The sequence below is a fragment of the Gopherus evgoodei genome, chromosome 8, assembly GCF_007399415.2.
Source record: "Gopherus evgoodei ecotype Sinaloan lineage chromosome 8, rGopEvg1_v1.p, whole genome shotgun sequence".
Lineage (NCBI taxonomy): Eukaryota > Metazoa > Chordata > Testudines > Testudinidae > Gopherus > Gopherus evgoodei.
The window spans coordinates 8,945,566-8,959,154 of NC_044329.1; the positions used below are offsets into that span (position 1 = coordinate 8,945,566).

The following is a 13,589-nucleotide window of genomic DNA, read 5'->3' on the forward strand; positions in this document are numbered from 1 at the left end:
TTCAGGCTCCCGTTGAAAAAAGAAGGAAAGAGCAGTATAGTCTTGTAAAACATTGAAACCAGCTAAGTCAGTGCCCTAACCTCGAGTTGACTTGACAGTGACCTTCTCAAGCATGAATAGGGAAGTTTTATGTGAGAACTTTGTCACTAGAGTTGTTAGTCTTTTGTACAGTCATCCTTCATCACATGCAAACTCTGCAGCAATTGTAGCACCATCTCCTATGAACCATCAGCAGGATTTGAACCCAGGGACTTCAGCACTGCAGCACAGACCTCTGCCATTTGAGCTAAAAGCAAGTGCCTTAGGCAGTAGCAATTGGTATGCTGTTATCTTCCAGCTGCCTAGCTCCTAAAAGGGGTTGCCAGTGTGTTTCAGAATAAGACTCAAAATTAATTGGAGCACCACAACAGGACACGGAGGGGAGCTTAATTCTTTACCAACATTTAAGAAGGAAGTAAAACAACTGTACATGCCACTTCTATTTAGCTGTAGAACGATGCAACGGTTCAGGCAGTATCCTGGCCAAATACATTTCTATTAGGTAACAAACATGGTGCTGACAGCGAGGAATTGCTTTGCATTAATTATAACCCTGAATTCTGTATCTTGCGTTGATGCAAGAATGTGTCATATAAATTTATATCTTTTTAACTTTTTTTTTTATTTCTGGCTCAGACAGCCCATATCCATGAGATTTATTTCTTGATCTATATGCACATGTAATCTTTCTTGGGATTATTGCCATAGAAACAAGACTTAACATGGAGAGTGTTAGAAATAACAGATGGGATTTGGCTGTCTTTTCCCATTTAATACACAGTGTCTGAAGAGTGTACAAAAAGTAGCAATTATTTGCTATGGGAGGGCTATTGCAGACTTACTAACAAGGACATCTGCACTTTTTAAAATAAGATGCTACTGCTTCCAGTCTGGCTAGAGTGACACCTTGGGCGGTTGTCATCAGGGCTGCTTGGAGGTGTGTTGGAGGCCTACATGGAAAAATCTACCATATCGCTTACACCAACTCAAAAACTAAACAGTTGGTCAACAGCATAAACAATCAAATGAGCCCATAAATCTCAATTGGAGAGATGCCCCTGGAGCGCCAGCCGGCACAGAGAATCGGAATGGAACAAAGACCAGGATTTTCAACAGTGGGAGCCTGAGGTTATGTTCTTAAGTCCACATTGAGACCCCGAAATAAGTTGCCTGGTTTTCAAATGTGCTGAGTATCCAGCAGCTGTTTGTTAAAGTTCGTGGGTGCTGAGCACCTTTTGAAATTAAGACACTTAGGTGGCTCAGTGTGGACCTAGGAACATAATTTCCAGCATCCAGTTTTGAAAATCTTGGCCTAAATAATGCTGATGCCTTCTTTGGTCCTTTCCCACGTTCCTATTATTCCTTCTATTTCCCTGTTTCCTTCTTTTATTTTCTTTGTACTCCTGCCTTCTTTTCTTCTATGGCTCCCACACACTGTTCCTCTGCCTCCCCTCCCAACACTATCTCCATCTCCCTTCTCACCTCTTCCCCTGAGTATCCCTACCGTACTTCTCTCCACCTGACGCGCTGCTCCCTCCTGACTGTTCACTCTCACCCCGCATCCACTCACTCCTCTCCTGAGAGCCACAGAATTGTCAGCCTTTCCCCCAAGACCCTTATCCAGCAAGCCACAAGTGAAACTCCTCCCCTTTCTCCTGCTCCACATGTTAGCAATAGCTCCACAGGGCATGAAGGACCAGCACCTGTTCCCGGGGCATGGAAATTCCAGTCTCCAGCTGTCTCCTGGGAGGTCCTAGGTTTCAAGCCCAAGCATCTCCTTTCCTACATAGGAATCTCCAGGGCCTAAAGCAGGGAACAGGATCTTCTTAAAGGGCCTAGGATGTACCAATTTGCTGCAAAAGCAGCAAAGAATCCTGCGGCATCTTATAGACTAACAGACGTTTTGGAGCATGAGCTTTCGTGGGTGAATACCCACTTCGTCAGATGCATCTGACGAAGTGGGTATTCACCCACGAAAGCTCATGCTCCAAAACGTCTGTTAGTCTATAAGGTGCCGCAGGATTCTTTGCTGCTTTTACAGATGACTAACACGGCTACTCCTCTGATACAATTTCCTGCGAACATTCTCCACTACTGTCTGCTGGGGTGGGCTCGAGGTAATTTGGGACCTCTCTTCAGTCATGTGTCCTAGGCAGATGCCGTCCTCTTCTGTTCATAAAACTGGAGCTGAGTTTTCTGTGCTCAAGCAGTAACTTTCCTAAAGCAAATGTGCTCAAGAAGCAATGCTGCATGTAAATAAGGACATCGCACAGCCGAGAAATCATGTTGGTTTTGTAAACAGAAACCTTCCTTAGTCTTATTAACTGCTGGGGGTGTTTTAATTTGAAACAGGAAGATGTTTGAGTTTACGGGAGCAGATCAAATGGCTCCTGTCTCTGATATGAATCTCTCTCTCTTTCAGGGAGGCATGCCCCAAACTCTGAGCTCTACCAGTATGTTTACCCCCTGTGGCTTCAGTCCTCATCTACACTCAGCAAAAGAAGATGATCAAGGGGGACTGATCTTCCAGGATGGAAACCTTGCCTCAGCATCTCTTGATGCTTTAATCCAACATCTTATACCTACAACTGATTACTACCCTGAAGTAAGCAATTCATAATATAGTAAACAGTTTAATGTTGATGACTTGGTGCAGCACTTTATGCAGAAATGTAAATGCCTGGGTTTTGAATCAAGAGAGCGTATTTAAAGCTGCCTACAATTAAAGCTTGGCAAATTGACGCATTGCTTTAAATGCCGTTGCAATGCCCTGTTATTAAGTTTCCATGAGAGAGCTTCAGGTTGGGGAATCTTTAAATAAGACACCAAGAAGTGAAGCTCTGGTGTTGATGAATTAATGAGCTGCTGAGCGGGGGGCACCTCAAAAATAACAGAGCAGCCTGGAGAAGTTTAGTGCTAGCCTGAAGCAAAAAATAGCTCTAAGCCTGAACAGGCAGTAAATTTGCAATGGTTGCTAAAATTGCCCAGGCTTCTGTGTGTGAGAGGCATTCCCCTATTGAAAATAGAGCCCAGTTCATGACAATTCATAATGGCCACCTAGGATGTATTGTGCTCAACATTCCAAGGGCCCATCTGACTATCCTGATCTTGGTTCCACCAATGTAAATCCAGAGTAACTCCACTGATGCATTGAGAATCTAATCCAAGAAGCTAAATCCTCCTCTTTTGCACTAATGCAGTTGATTGACTTTGGTGGATTTGCATAGCCCCAGAGGAATTGAGGGCAGAATTTGACTGGAAGACTTTTCAGTGCTAATGTATCCCAGTGGGATGACTTGTATGATGAAGAATCATAGAGTGTGACTGACTTCTGTGCAGTTATAAAGTTATCAATGCAGTACAGGCAGTGTCTTACATTAGCAATTGCTTTGTTTCTGATCACCTGAACATAAACAGATTAATTGAAAAATGAGAAAAGCAATTAAACTAGAGGCTTGGGGTTGGGTTTTTAGCAGTCCCAATACGATGTGAAATATTTCATGAGCTGTTCAGGAACATCGGTAGTGCTGCTGGATGCTAACCCAGGCCCAAGGTTGTGGACCCAAAGCAACTTTGCCCAATATTTCAAGGATTCTCACTTGAGATTCATGCATGTGCTTTAAACTCATTGTACAAATATATTTGTAAATAATTGACCCATTTATTTCACAGACCTCCCCTCCACAGCAACAGTGATTCGTAGGGCTGCTGATGACATTCCTACAGCTTGGCCTCTAAAACCAAATCTGGAAAGTTGCTAGAGTAAATCTTACCAAGTGCTGACAGGGCGAGCCCTGAAATCTAGTGACAGATCATTGCCATGAGGCTGAGTGCCTGGGCTGGCAAGAGCTGGAAGTGAGAGTTATGGAGGTAGCACACACTGCTATTGGGAGAAGGATTTAAATCACAGGAATAAAGACTGACATAAGGGAGGAAGGATGGTCCAGTGGTTATGGTGCTAGTGTGGGACTTGGGAGAGCTGAGTTTAGTTCCCTGCGCTACTACAGGCTTCTTGTCTGACCCTGGATTAGTCACTTAGTCTCTGTCCCTCAGTTTCCCATCTGTGAAATAGGGATAGTTGCATTGTCCTACCTCACAGGGGTGATGTGAGAATAAAGGCACTCAAGATTGTGTGGTGCTCAGACATATGATAGTGGGGCTATGGGAGATACAATAAATTCTGTGGTCAAGGTCATAAATCCATGCATCTTTTAGACATACACTCTTCTCATTTGCATCAGTGCAATCCCACCGGCTTCAGGGTAATAGAAGACAATTTTTCCCTCATGAGTGTAACTGGTTAGAAAGAGAGGTACATGTTCAGATGTTTAATAAGTACAGTTTAAACTTCTGCACTTTAGCCAATGAGGAGACTACACGTGTCCCATGGGCAACCATAAGTAAAGCCTGTATCTATGTATTTATATGTAAATTCAAGGCAGAGAGTGGACTCTGGTGACTGCATACTTGTAACCTGAGGAATCAGCAACATCTCTGTCTTGTGACAAGGAGAAAATCTAAATATGGATTTCAAGATATTTTCTGGTAAATGTTACACACTGTACAGCCCTCTTAAAGGAGAACTGACTGTTTCATTTCCCCAGAAGGCCTATATCTTTACATTCCTGCTGAGTTCAAGACTCTTCATTGAACCTCATGAACTTTTGTCCCGAGTTTGTCACAAGTGTGTTGAGCAGCAGCGACTGGACGACCCGGTGCTGGATAAGGTTAGTTCAGTTCTACCACGGGAAGGTTCATGGCATTTGCAAAGAGCAGAGAGCTCTAGGGCTGATGGAAGACTCTGCTGATTTTGTCCTTAATGCATCTGTCCTCCTCTCTCTCCTCCTTGTTTGAATGTTACCGGGCACATATGGGTTATTGTTGTTCCTGAGAACCTGACATAGTGGGATTCTCCTAATACCATCAATAACCAAGAGCAGCGCTCCAGGTGTTAGTCCCTCCAAATCCTCTTCTAACCTTCCTTTCTCTCCCACCCCTAACCGTCTCAGAGTTCTCAGGTGATCTCCCTCCTTACTTCTTTAAGGCTCTGATCCAGCCTGCAAGCTGCAAGGAGGTAGGATTTAAACAGCACGCTGTCAATTGCACATGTCAGCAAACCACTGTCTTTCCCGTTTTTACTTAATACGTCTGGCCTTTTGCTTTCTTGCTTCTGGTACAGCACGTAACAATTCCTTTCGGGCTTACCTGTCACTGTGATGTCCACATAATAGCGAGCAGCTACCCATTAACCTTCCAGTCTCTGTTTTGACAGATCATTCATACAGCCAGGCTGGGGGAGCTCCGCTGTATCTCACACACAAGGAACCATGTTTAAGTAATAGTAAGATTCTGACAAGCTAACAGAATGAGAAAATCCAAGCTGTTCTTGCATCTTAGCTCATCCTGTTGTGCCAGAGAACTGTAGCAGATTCTGATATGGTATGTAACCATACACACTCGTCCTCTGGCAGTACCTATGAGGAGGCTGGAGTTGAGAAGATTAACTCATCCAGTGCCAGATTCCATCACAACTTTCATGAGCGTGTCAGTGAGGACTTACCCAGTATATTGGAGGTGTTTTTTGTCCTAGATGGCACTTTGGTTGATGTCAGGCATGCTGGAGCAGAGAAGACTGTGCATCAGTCATTTGATACTATTGTTACTGAAATACTAGAATGATCAAAATTATTGGCAGTATGATTGTCTCTTGCTTTCAAACTGGGAATCTCAATATCAGCTCAAGATTTATGCAACTGCATGAAACCATTAAACTGAGAACACTTTGCTACATTCTGGCCCCAATATTCATCCCCACCATCCAAATTTGTGCACCCACTTTCGCACCGGCCACTGATTGCATGTGCAAAAGCAGTCACCTCTCCAAGTGCCTGACTTGCACATGAAAACTGCTGCTTGTGTGCACAATAGAAATATCTGCTTGTGTTTGCAAAGTCTGAAACAATGGCTCTGAGATGTGAAATGCTGCATTCATTTATATGGGTGCTGACCCAGGTACCACTAATGGTCATTTCAGTGTGAGCATTGTTAAGTATTCCACAGCTCACCGGCGCTTGTAAGAAAAGAGAGGAGGTATCATATTATGAAGATCTATCCAATCTGCCTTTATCTACCCAATCTGTCAAGTAGGCCTGGTGCAGGGAAACGGGGTCACGGTTGATTTGATTTCCCTAAGGTGGGGTTAAGCTTTAAAATTTTGGGAAGACCTGCTTATGAGCATCTTTCCCACACAGCCTCAGTAGCAAACATTCTCTTGAGTCATGTCCTGTGACCAGCACAAATGTCTCTCCTTCAGTCCATAACCTTAGTAAGCATCAGTTTACCCAACTGGACCAAAAAATACTCCCAAATCCTTGCTGTTTCCACCAGAGCCTTCTCCATAATAGCCATTTGCTGGTACTTGAGCATGTGTCTTCTAATGCTAGCTGGCAGTGACTATTTATAGAGCTGTGGTACATTGAAACCTGTTGTTGGCGGGAAGCTGACTTCTTGAGAAAGCAGAAGGCTATTGAGCATAACTGTATAATTTTTCCTGATTACAGGGTGCACATTCGTTTCCCCACTGCATGCTCCATACGCAAGCTGTTTGTTTTGGTCCATGTTTTCTGTAAATAAAAATGCAGTTGTTGGTTAGAGCAGTGGCTCTCCATCTTACCAGACTGCTCTACCCCCATCAAGAGTCTGATCTGTCTTGCAAATCCCCAAGTGCCACCTCAGTTAAAAACGACTTGCTTACAAAATCAGACATAAAAATACAAAAGTGCCACAGTACCCTATTCCTGAAAAATTGCTGACGTTCTCATTTTTACCATACAATTATAAAATAAATCAATTGGAATATGCATATTGTACTTACATTTCAGTGTATAGTATATACAGCAGTATAAACAAGTCATTGTCAGTATGAAAATTTAGTTTGTACTGCCTTTGCTGGTGCTTTTTATGTAGCCTGTTGTAAAACTAGGCAGATATCTAGATGAGTTGATGTACCCCCAGGGTAAGCGTGCCCCTGGTTGAGAATCACTGATTTAGAGCAATTTGCTCTGCCTGTTGTCTTGGATTATGGAAAAATTAAAATTTGGAAGCAACATGTGTTAGAATACATTGAGATAATGCTCCCCCACCTATATCCCCAAACTTGTCTGATAGTTGCATAATCGGATACATCTAGACCCGCTCAAAATTGGCTGCAGGTCCATATTATACGAGTTCGTGTCAGGGCCGGCTTCAGGCACCAGCGAAGGAAGCAGGTGCCTGAGGTGGCCAACAGAGAGGGGCGGCACATCCAGGTCTTTGGCGGCAATCCGGAGGCAGGTCTCTCAGTCCCTGTTTTCCTCTTTGAGCTGCCGCCAAAGTGCCACCGAAGAGGAAGAGAGTGAGCGAAGGACCCACCGCTGAATTACTGCAGAAGAATGAAGTGGAGCAATTGAGCTGCTGCCGAACGGCTTTATCTTTTTTTTTTTTTTCACTTCGCCGCTTGGGGCAGCAAAAACACTGGAGCTGGCCCTGGTTTCGTGTTCCCTTTGTCTTGCCCGACCCTCCTTCCTGATGGCTTATTCCATGAGAAGTGAACAGCATTACCAATAATCAGAGATGCAGTAAAGCTACCAAATTGGCTGTGTTGTACATCTCTCCTTCCTCTATGCTACATCTACCAAACAGTATCCACTCCGTGGTATATCTTACCAGAAAGCAAAGAAGCAAAAGAATTATCTATTTGTTGACTCAAGAAACTCTTTGCAACCATTTTTTTTCAGCAAAGTGATTGCAGTATGAGAGGGGGAGGAATGCATGTTTCAGATCTTTTAAAATAAAGTATCACAGTTGCACCAACAAAATATGTCCATCCAATCACAAACAGGCAATTGTATGTGCAAAATATATAAATCTGCCTGTAAAACAGACAGTTGTGCATGCAGAGAGGTACTTGTATATTTTGCTTTGCAGAAATGTGTTATTTGTGCACCAGATTACTTGTTTGCATGTGAGCAGATTTTGCTGGTGCAGCCATAAAGTGCCTTTGTTGAAAATCTGGCGCCAAACGCATTTCGGCAGGCATGTGTCAGAACTTCGTTGAATGTGTTTTCAATCCGTATCTATAACTTTGGTCTCTGTTCCAGGCGCGGATCAGAAAATTTGGGCCTAAACTCCTACAGTTGTTGACAGAATGGACAGAAACGTTCCCTTATGATTTTCAGGAAGAGCGGATGATTGGCCGTTTGAAAGACATGATTGACAGGATAGCCCCGTGTGACGAGGTGAGGATGAGATCTCTCAGGAACTTGCATCCCTGGGGGATACTAAATTCACCCCTCTGCCTGGTTTCCCCTTTATTTTTTTGCTGCTGTTTTACACATTCTGATCTGTTCCTATTGCTGAAGGCTTTTACAAGGGAACCCAGATTCTGCTCTGTTTTGCTGGTCAAAATCCATAGTAGATCTAGTTAAATCGATGTCTGTCTATCTAGGTACTCAGATAGCCATAGCATAGGCACCTGACAGTCACTAATGGCTTTTCTCCTGACCACATCTCTTTGAAGTAAGGAAGCATTATCCTCAGCTTACAGATTGGGAACTGAGGCACAGACTGGGAACCTGGGTCTCTTGAGTCTGCCACTAGTGGAGAAGTCCATTGCCCTGACTAGACCATCCTTGCAACCCAAGCAGTGACTAATGGAACATGCAGATGTGTTTAATGCAACATATATGGGATTGATCTTCTCAAGTGATTTTACATGGCTAAATAAAATCCTTGGTTGATTGAGGACATTGAAGTAAAGCTCATTATCCCAGAGAAGATGAGTCTTCATAGAGCCACCTGGGGTCATTTACAGTCATACTCTGCCTCCTGATTTTCTTTCTGTCTCTCCTTCCCTTTTCTCATGTTCCTCTCCCATCTTATTTCCTTGTACCCTCTCCCACTCATATTCCTCATTTTCCATCTCTCTTCTATCCCCTCCATGTCTGCCCCTGTAGGCTGCGAACCTTGCCTTTTTGTCACCTTCTTTCACTAGCTAACCCAGAGCAGTTTTGGTTCAGCGATTTTATCATTGAGCTGATTAATATTGTGGAGCCGGGATCCAGATACAGAACATCAGATTCAGATCATGGCCTGACTAATGTCACTGGGATTCACAATAAAGACTAAAAGGTCAATGGGCCAGAACATTAGCTCATTTTGTATCTTGTTCACTTTAGGCCATAAAAATTAAAGCTCAGTATAAAACCATCAAGGGTTGGACAGTGTTTTAGGGATCTCTCTTATTGGCTCGATAGAGTGGCTTGGGGGAGATTTTAAACACTGAAAAATGAGCTGAAAGGGTCTCCTCTGAAAGTGACAAAATCTGAATGATACCTAGCACTTACCAGGCCAGATTCACATCTGAGTGATGTTGGCAGAAGCTGATATGAACTGGGGCTAGGGTGGCCAGATGTCCTGATTTTATAGGGACAGTCCCAAATTTGGGGTATTTTTCTCAGATAGGCACCTATTTTCCCCACACACACCACCTGTCCTGATTTTTGACACTTGCTATCTGGGGCACAGAGCCTACAGTTCCCTTTTTCTAGAAGTGAGCTGGTAAGGGACCAATGCCACCTGAAACCTGAGCACTGCTGGCCAGGGAGAGGGCATGGCCTAGTGACAAACTTATGATGGTGATTGTATGACAGGGATGCTTGTGATGGTAGAGGACAGGGCTCAACAGCCCTGCAGCTCACTTCTGGTTTATGCTGTGTGTTCCTACAGCTCATACTTCAGGATTTCAGCTGGCCGTTGGCAGGGATCGGGAAGGAATTTTTTCTCCCGGTGTATTCTGTTGGGTTTTTTTCTGTAAAAATTCTGAGACAGAATTTTCCCCCAAGGGAGATGGGCGGTGACCTTAGAGGAGGATGGAGTTGCCTTCCTCTGCAGTGTGTGTATGTGCAGGGGTCATTTGCCAAGATTATCTGGGTGTATCTCACTTAATCATTCCCCTGCCATTATGGGGACCCCAGGCACTGGTGCACCTCAGTCCCTCCTATTCTATGCCTGTGGCATATAATAGTCTAGTCTCCTGTGGGCTGTAATATGTCAGTCTAATTTTGGTGGTTGGGTTTAGTGAGTGGGTGGTGTGATATTCAGGACCTCAGCCTAGATGAACTGATGGTTCCTTCCTGCTTTAAACTCTGTGTGCCAATAAGTGAAAGAGACAAAGCTCTCTAGAGTTGAGACAGTAAGAGACTCGTATCCTTTTGCAGACTGGCCCAGAGGGGGATCCTGTAACCCAAACTCGCAAATGGGTTACATGAGCACAGCCTCTAGGGGGCCTTTGGTGGAGATGGAAGCAGCCCCAAGGGAAGGTAGTGGTGGAAACAGTTCCCCTCCCCTGGAGCCAGATGCCCAGAGGCAAGTGCCTTGCTGGCACCTTGATTGGCCACAGCCTGAATTAAACTGGCCCAGACAGTTCTCTGCATCTTCATGCCATGCTCCAGGGATTGACCGGGGAATCCTTCCAGCACTTCTGGCAAGTGAGTCATTTTCCAGTGATGGTTAGGGGAAAGGGACAAGGTGGCAGTGTCCTAACGGAAGCCAGAACTGGCTTCCAATCCTGTGCTCAGTCCTCTAGCCCATGCTACCTCTCAGAATCAGAGACCGTTTTTCTGTTTAAAAATCCCCCCAGAGCGTACCCCAAACATATGAATGCCTGTCACAGGCATTCAGCACAGGCAGTGGGAGCTCCCCTCTGAAGATCCCCTTGCACAGGGGACTGAAAATGCAAATATGGTTTGAAAAATTCAGATTGTACCTTCACACTTGGCACGCAACATATCCGTGTGTGCCAGGATGGAAAATACTCCAGCACTGCCACTGTTGTCCTTAATGCTAATTAGCATTGTCACCCCAGGGACAAGAGGATAACTCTGGGATTATAGCAATTAAAATGCCATGTACACTTTACAATTTAATTGCTCGGGAAAGAAGAAGCCACAGATTCTGCCCTTGGGATAATCAGCATACACCTTCCTCTCCAAAGACACATCTTCAAAAAATGTCTGGATAAGGGCCTCTCTTTTCATTGGGGATCTGATCCTGTACACGGTACTCCCATCAACTTCCCCACTGATTTCCATGGGAGTTTTTCATAAGAACTGCAGGAGCAGGTCCTTTGTTTGCCTACCAAAGTTTATTCCTTATGCTGATTAACAACAGTACTTGGATGTAATTACAAATGGGGTGTGATGTAATTACAAATCACTTCTGAGCTTCACCCTGGCCATTGCAATTGCACCACATCACACTAGATACACTGGCCTGACAAGATGCTAATTGAAAGACCATAAATATTCAGCGTGATGCCCTTGATATAGCCTGTTGATATTAATGGGAGTCATGATCCTAAATCCACTTGTGCTTGGCTGTAAATGGTGATCATGTGCTAAACGTACTGCATTGTACTGAATATTAATCCGAGATGTGAAATACAGAGATTCCTGTGAAGTAACATGCTAACTGGAAACAGAGGTAGCATTAACCTCTGGATATTATCTGGTAACAGGAATTAGTTGCAATAAACAGTGAACCTGCTGTTTCCAAGTCATTTGCAAATGCATATGCTTCTGGGGCAGGAATTAAAGCCTAAAACCAAACATCTTTTATGGGTGTTGCATTACGTGACCTGCGATATAAAAGCCTGTATGTGGCAGGTAATACAACCTGAAGTATCTCCCAGATGCTTTACAACTGTTTCGTGAAATGCAGCCCCTTTGGGGGGCAGAAAGTGGCACTTCTTAACTGAACACAGCAACTTGTGGTCTATTATGCTGGAAGCCAGACTAGATGATCATAGTGGTCCCTTCTGGCCTTTAAAACCCATTAACTCTATCCATAGCGGAGTGGAACAGAGCAGGGGAGAGACGGGATGCTTGTGGGACGTGAATTCAGATTCAGGGGCCTGGCATTCAAATAAATTCAGAAGCCGAGTGATCTTAAAAATAGCACAAAGCCCATGCAGATGATAAGGAAAAGGGCTAATAGTGCATTGAGAGTCTTTAATTACTGCTCGGTTAACCATGGGACGCGGAGAAGTTCAGTGTCCATTGGCTGCATCCAGGCTCATTCTAGGCTTTAGGCCACAGATGTGGGCAATCCAGTTAAAAAAACAAAGCAAAACTGCATGCTTGAAAGAGAAGGGAAAGAAAATGTGCCCCTCCCATCCACATGAAACAGGATTGAAATGGAAGCAGCTGCTGTTGGGCTGGGCTGGCATAGCCACTGGCAATACACTGGCTGGCTGTACACTGGCATGGCTAGCTACCCTGGTTTGGCTGGCCAAGAGGCCACCATAAATAAAATGCCAGGAGAAGAGAGTGAGGGTGGGGGACTGCGTGATTGTTGAATGGAACCTGGCTGCAGGGGAGCACAAGAAGTGTGCCAGGGACATACTGCACGCAAAAAGGCCTCCCCAGACACGGCGGTGACCCACCACCACACCCCCATGAAGGAGACACCCCAGGCTGCATTGGGTATCTGGGCTGGTCCTGTGGCCAGTTATGCTGGAACCTCACTCAGCCCAATGGCACAGTTTGGGAGGGGAGTCTCACCCAGATTTTCTCCTCCTGTGTCTCTGCTCCCACAAATAAACCTCTAGCCAGATTGACCTTTTTTCACTGCTACTTATAAATTGCAATGTACATGTTAACAGCCTAATACTGGCAGTGTGTCTCATTAATTGTACAGCTCTATTGAAATGCAGCCATCTCTGGGATGGAGTGTATACCCCAGCCTGGGTACAGTGTGCTGCACATAGCGTGCAGGGAAATTTTGACCCAGGACACGGGGGGAAACCCCCCTGACTCTTACAAAAATTGCTTTGGGGTCTTTAATACCCATGCAACTGAAGAGGACATTGGAGAGGACAAAGATCCCCACAGAATAAACTGCATAGCATTAAGCTTACCCGCATCAGAAGGTGTGAGACGTCATGTAATGGTGCATGATCAGGAGCAGAAGGGAGGCAGGTCTTGGTGTCAGTCTGATTGTTGTTGACTGCAGACTACAGTCAGAGTAGGACCCCTGCTTCCCTTATAGCTAATGGAGATTCTCCCTTAGCTAATAGAGACAATCTCCTGCAACCTGGGGGATGCAGACAGAAATAAACCATCTGCACCAGATCCTCAGCTAGTGCGAACGGGCACATTGACTTGAGTGAAGCTATGCCCATTTACAGTAGCTGAGGATCTGACTCATTAGGTGTCCTGGACTCTTGTACTTCGGTATCTGTTTGTTGAGTACTCGCATGCCAATGTTACGAAAGAGGAGAGGGATGGCCATGGGTGAGGACTGTGTTGGGGTGGGGAAGGGTTTCTAAACATTGTTTTTGCAAAGGGGAACTTTCCCCTTTTTCTAAGCTGTAATTGGCCAGAATCTACTCCTGCTTTGGTCCCTGGAAATTTTCCCACTGACCACTCTGAGATTAGGCCTGGGCCCAACAGATGTGGGAATCATTTCTCCTCCCTTCTCTGTACAGCAAAATGTCCTAGGAACATATCATT

The 13,589-nt window shown here is 44.7% G+C and overlaps 1 protein-coding gene across 1 annotated transcript in view; it reads left to right on the forward strand.

Moving 5' to 3' along the window:
* Positions 1-2,466: 2,466 nt before the first annotated feature.
* Positions 2,467-13,589, forward strand: part of RASGEF1C (RasGEF domain family member 1C) — a 49,349-nt gene continuing 38,226 nt past the window's right edge. The window contains exons 1-3 of the mRNA XM_030573955.1: positions 2,467-2,644; positions 4,644-4,766; positions 8,178-8,315. Of these exons, the coding sequence (XP_030429815.1) occupies positions 2,468-2,644; positions 4,644-4,766; positions 8,178-8,315 (438 nt within the window). The 5' untranslated portion in view covers position 2,467. The remainder of the gene's footprint in view (positions 2,645-4,643; positions 4,767-8,177; positions 8,316-13,589) is intronic.